The sequence below is a fragment of the Psammomys obesus genome, unplaced genomic scaffold (assembly GCF_907164565.1).
Source record: "Psammomys obesus unplaced genomic scaffold, mPsaObe1.curated_primary_1811, whole genome shotgun sequence".
Taxonomy (NCBI): Eukaryota; Metazoa; Chordata; class Mammalia; order Rodentia; family Muridae; genus Psammomys; species Psammomys obesus.
In genome coordinates, this window is record NW_026591598.1 from 6,849,834 (window position 1) to 6,855,833 (window position 6,000).

A 6,000-nucleotide genomic window follows, 5' to 3' on the forward strand; every position below is an offset into this window, starting at 1 on the left:
TTCTTAGCCCCATGCCCCTGAGGCCTGGCCTACAGAAGGCAATGGCAAGCATTTGTTGGAGGAATTAAAACAAAAACAAATCAACAAGTACTGCTCTGCAAGTCGGAGCAGTGGAGGCAACAGAAAACCCAGAGCCCCCATTCTGAGGCTGAGGAATTTATTAGTGTATGCTGTGGCGAATGAATGAAGATGTTATCCTCGAATATGAGTCAGTAAGTGGCTAGCCACAATTCTCTAAGCCCGAATTTAAGGCTAATTAAAAGATAACTGAGCAAGATTCTGGAGTTTAATTGACTCTAGACAGAACTATTGATTTCTTGCCAAAACCCGTTTCTCCCCACTTCTTCCCCACCTCTTTAAATGGCACCATTGTTCAACCAGTAACCCAAGCTAGAAACCCCACATTCCACCCTCAGAGCCTCGCTGTGCCCAAGCCCTCAGCAGGGTCCCTGGCCCCTCATGTGGCACATGGAACCCCCACGCCTTCCATCTGTGGTGCAGTCACTGTGGTCCAGATACTATCCATGTGGGCCTCAGCTGGCCCTAATGTAGCATCTTCCCACAAACCCCTCACTCCTCTCACACACCACAAGAAACTAAAGGGATCTCTGAAAAACTCCTAGGGTCTGCCAGCAAACACGCAGTGGATCTACGCTCTATGCGGTGGCACTCTGAGACCTCCTGAGACCTCACCAGCCGTATGTGGGTCTCAACTGATGCCATGTCCCCATGCTTCAGGTCCCTCCGGCCACAAAGCTCACATCATCCTTTCAGGGTCCTTGTGCTTGCTGTGTCCCCCTGTCCTCCACCTAGATGTTTCTTCTAGGATTGCCAGGTAGCCAGCTGCTCTTTGGCGTCTGAGACTCAAAGGATCCTACACTTCAGTCTCATGGGTCTCTTGCTGTTACGTCGTTGGAAGTTGCTTCCATCACTACACTTGTTGCTCTCTGAAATTATCTCACCACTTTTACATGCTTATCGTTGGTCTCCTCCAGTGACAACATTTTCATGTTTTGCACCTATCACAGACTTTTTAAATTTTTACTTATTTTCTGTTCTTTCATCTGGTTCAGAAAGGTTGTCCCCCCACCCCCTATCATTAAGCACTGTACCTTCTTAACAAATACTTTTTTGATTGAATAAATGAACTCCTATGTTCCTCTAGAGCAAACAGCATGAGAAGGAACGTGACCACGGTGCCAGTCATCACTAGTAGGAACATAAAATGCAGAGGAGCATATACAGTCAGCATGCGCTGGTCCCAACCACATATCTGCACTTGGTTCTGGGGACCCCCACTGTCATGAGCACCAGCAATGTAAAGAGGAATCCAACAAATGAGTCAGTTAAGGTGGAAAAGAGAACCAAGGGTATTCAGCATGCAAAATAAAAACAAAAGAAAACAAAAGTCCTGAGGGATCATCTGCCATCCTTTACCATCTAAAGCATCACAGAGAGAATAGATTAATTCTGGAGTTCCCCCAAAAGGGAATGCAGGTCACTTAGTTTGAAGGGAAGAGATTTCAGCTGTAGGGGATTCAGGCCCCTTTGAGAGAGCTCACAGCTTCAGATTTCTCCATCAGAGAGGTATGATGAGTACTTGACAAGGTCAGCAAGGAAATGACTCAAGAAATTCAGGCTGGCCTCCAAGAGTTCATGTCCAGGTTTCCATGACATGTAGGGACAGGGTCAAAAATTTTTTTTTTCTGGGGACTGGAGACATGGCTCAGTAGTTTAAGAGCGCAGAGTACTTTTCCAGAAGACCCAGCTGCAATTTTTTCCAATACCCATATGGCAGCTCACAACAGTCTGCAACTTCAGACTGAGGGGATCCTATGACCTCTTCTGGCCTCTGTGGACACTAGGCACACATGTGGTACACACACACACGCACACATACTTTTAAAAAAAATCTTTAAAATTTATGAATTACAAGATCCAAAACCTTAGCTATCCTGCAAAGAGATACCACCAAATCCATCTCTACGGACTAGGCAGGAAAAAGAACAGTAGGCAGCTTTCTCATGGCCTGAACACACAAGGCGCTGTGGCGTGCTCTCTGGTTTTAAAGTCTGTCTGTGATCACTCAGAGCATGGGGTAAACTGACTGCAAAGAGATGTCTCACGTTGTAGGGGAAGATGGCCAACCTGGTTACAGCTGGGCCAAGATGGTCCAGTACTTCATTTCTGAAATTCTACCCTTTTCTTAGGAGTAGAACCTCAGACCTCAGGCCGAGGAACTAATTCAAACCTCAGCCTACTCCCCTGTAACATCTTGGGAGGCTGTGAGTTTGAGTTCATCCTAGGATGTATAATGAATGAGTCCCAGGCCAGTCTGGGCTGCATCGTGAGACCTTGTCTTATGAAAACAAACAAATAAATGAGAGTGAATTTCTCTTAAAAGGAGGGAGAGGAGCAATTGAAATTGGAATGGCACAGTTTGATAATTATGGAAATTTAGGTCTATATGCACATGGACTCTCACTTTCCTAATTTATATTTTGAGTTTGCAAGTAGTGAAAGTAAAAAAAAACAAAAAAAAACAGCAGAGTTTACAGAAATTATAATTGTCATTATTAGAGGGAATCTGTCAATCCTAATTGCTAGCAGAACCACTGGACAATCCTGATTTGTCACCTCCTGCCGCCCCTCCCATCAGCCCCATTTGGCAGATGAGGAAACCAAAGCTGGGATCAATCACACAGTCACGGGTTCTGCAGTCAGCATGGGGCTGAGCCTGGTTATCTGCCTGCAGCAGCGAGGCTGGCTTTCATTTCAAGAGCTCCTTGTGTTCCACGGGGTGGATGGCTAAACAATTATGATGTGGTTTATTCATCGGAGTCAATGGATTCCCGGGTCTCTGCTCAGTCTCAAAACTCTGTCAAATGCAACCATACTCAGAACTCCGGTTAGTAAAATTGACAAAAGCTTGAACAGCTCGGGTTGAAGCATATGGGGTCAGGGAGAAGGAGACCAGCCCTGTGAACAGCCTGCTTGACTCCAGGGTGGCCATCTGAAGGACCCTCTTGGTGCACAACATGAAAACCCTAGATGAAAGCCAACAGGGGTAACCCTCCCACCCCCAAACTCAATGAATTACACATTAAGGCAGCCTTGTTTGTATAATTCATCTTTCACTTTTTTTGTTTCCCATCACATTCGACCCTCGTTATCGACTCAGGCAGACAAGGCAGGGTGCATCATCCTTAATTTTCAGATGAGGAAATCAAGGCCAAATGGAGTGAAGCAACCGGCCAAAGGTAGGCCAGTTCAATTTCCGGCCAAGTGAAGACTGGAAGTAGAGTCTGTCTCCATGAATTCGGTATGACCTGGCAGAGAAGGGGCTGTCTACTGGAAATTGCTGCTGACCTTTGATCCAGAAAGTGGACGATCAGCTCATTGGCCACTGGGAGAGCTGAGTACGGACCTAAGGTTCCTCGTGCCAAGGCACTGTCCCAGAGCAGATGGCAAAGGAGTTCAGTGCCACTGAACAGGCTAACGGCAGGATTCTGGCTGTAGGAAGGCCATTTCCCTCAGAGCCGGGTCCTGCTGAGCACAGGGCAGAGAAAGCAGAAGCAACCAGCATGCCTTCCACCTTCATCTGCAACCAGCAAAGGAGCCTGCAAAGGGACTGCAGCAAGCGCAGACCTGAGCCTCAGCTGTACTTTGTTTTCCCACCCAGCTATTGCTTGAAGAGTCCTGAAACCAGAGGCAGCTGACAAATGCCTGAATGGTTCCCCTCACTCCTGAGCGTATCTGAACTGAGTTGGAGCATGTGTTTCGGGGCAGACAACACTTAATTATCACTCAGTCTTTAATTAGCACTTAATTATTAACACTTAATCCATCTGTAAAATGGGGACACTAATACCTGTGTCATAGGGATGCTGGGAGGATTAATTAACACTTGCAGCCCACTTTGAAGATGCAGAGCTTTGAAAGAGTACTCAGCAGTGGCGTTAATCACCACAGCTGATGCTCTTCCTTTCCTAATGAGATCCCCTCTTCCTCTCTGCTCCTTCTCTCCAATAACCAGCCCCGACGATATCTCCTCAGTGTTTCCCTAGTACACAAACACTTAGCTCTGTGTTTCCCAGACATGGGATTTCCCATCCGGGAAACCGGCTATTTACAGCATCTTCCCGCACTTTAATTTTCTATTATGTCCTCTGAATATGTCAATGCCTTCCCAGTAAATATTTTGATGTGTGCTCTTGCAGTAGCTCTGCGGAGGCTAAATGGGACAGCTGCTCTCTGTATTAGGGGATTCCAGATGTGGTTTCCAACCACAAGACTCATCTTGCTAATCCCTGGACTTGTCTTGGGAGACAGGGAGTGATCATCTAGTTGCCTCTGGGGACAGTAATGAGTCACTTAACCCTTTGGCTTGGCGAGAATGCTCTTGCAAGGACCCTAGATCTTCATCTTAGTCTCCTATGCCTTTAGAATGAAAGAAAAAAAAAAGTCTCCTTAGTTGCTGGAAAAGAAGTTGCCAGGAATGGTCTCTTTGCTCGCCTCTGCAACTTCAGGACCGTGGCCAGCTCCACCAAACCACTGAGACTCAGTATTATGGGAATGGAGAAAATCTATATAAGAATTTAACACTGGACACGAGCTTTCAACCCAAACTCAGACTTCATTCTCCCTCCCTCCCTTGACAATCAACCAAACTGGGGACTACTCACTCGTCTTGGAAGCTGACAGTCGCAGTCATGGGGGCAGAGAGTTTCTCCAACGAGGTCCTGGGCTGCAGGGATTCCGGCAAGCCCTGAACTCTCTTCCAGATGTCATGGCAAATCTTGTCGAGGCTATCCTGGGGTGTGTCCTGGTGGATCCAGACATATCTGGGGAATGGCCCCAGGGCGGAGGGACGCTTGGCCACCAGGGCCGAGGATGGAGGGAGACCATTTCCACTGGCCATCCTCTTTCTCTCTTTCCGGAAGCCCCTTTGTCCACCCAGGGCTGGGAGACAAAGGGACTGTCCACCACCAGACCTCATTCACCAGAAATGGAGCTGAAGACTGGGCCTGGGAAGTAGTCAGTTCTGGCCGGCTGTTGCTCCAGCCAAGGGGTGGGTTTCAGAGGCCTTTGGTTTGGGTAGGGATGGGGAGTAGGGGGCAACTTTCTTTTGGGGAGGGGGGGCTTATGTTGACTTGTTTGTATTTGCTCTTTCCTGACTTTTGCCCCCCTCCCCCTCTCCCGTAGAAGAAAATATTTAAAAGTCAACAAAAACCAGTAACTTGGTAACCGTGGAATGGCCCGGAACTCAGGAACCAAGCGCCTGGGCGGGCAGAATGACATCTGGGAAAGGCTGGAGGGGAGGACTGGCTCTCCCCACAGAACCCGGCACTCCCCCGTTTGCGACACCCCTGTGACACTTTTCAGGGCCTGGGACTCAGCCCATTATCGCAGGCCAAACCGCCAGAGGGGCTGGGTAGGGGCGGGGCACTGCTAGTAGACTGGGCCTGGACCGGCCATGGGACTGTGGGTTCCCACCTTCCCAAGGATCCGGTGCACTCCGAGGGCTAAAGGCCCCAGCCCGCCTCAGGTCCTGGCTTTAGCTCTCCCGGCCGCCCCCTTCTGTCCCTCTCTCTCTGCTGCTGCTGTTCTGCCTCCCAGGAAAGATATCTCCAATGCGGTGTTGCTGGCAGTCAGCCTGGCCCAGGTCCCCAGCGGACACCTGTGGCTCCCGGCACCGCAAAGGGTCCCGACCCTTAAAAGGGCGCCGATTGGGCAGGGCAAGCCCGGGCGGGGTCAGCGGATTGGCGTGCCAGTAGCTCCCACACCCCTGCCGTCGAGAGCTGAGATTCTTTCAGTGGGTTCAAGCGCAACGGCTCGGCGGCGGCTGGGTGCGCGGGGTCACGGGCCGGGCGTTCGCACTCAAGGGTCGCAGGTGGGGTGGGGGCGGGGTGCAGTTGGCAAGACCCGGGGAAGCTTCCCCTTAGAAGTAAGTCAAAGTGAAACACCCTGTCTGTATCCAAACTTCAGCTGCTGCGAGGG

At 49.6% G+C, this 6,000-nt stretch overlaps 1 protein-coding gene across 1 annotated transcript in view; it reads right to left on the minus strand.

The window, feature by feature from the left end:
* The window catches only part of CUNH1orf94 (chromosome unknown C1orf94 homolog), a 43,709-nt gene extending 38,710 nt beyond the window's left edge, over positions 1-4,999 (minus strand). Inside the window, exon 1 of the mRNA XM_055611513.1 lies at positions 4,686-4,999. Within this exon, the coding sequence (XP_055467488.1) occupies positions 4,686-4,999 (314 nt within the window). The remainder of the gene's footprint in view (positions 1-4,685) is intronic.
* Positions 5,000-6,000: the final 1,001 nt, after the last annotated feature.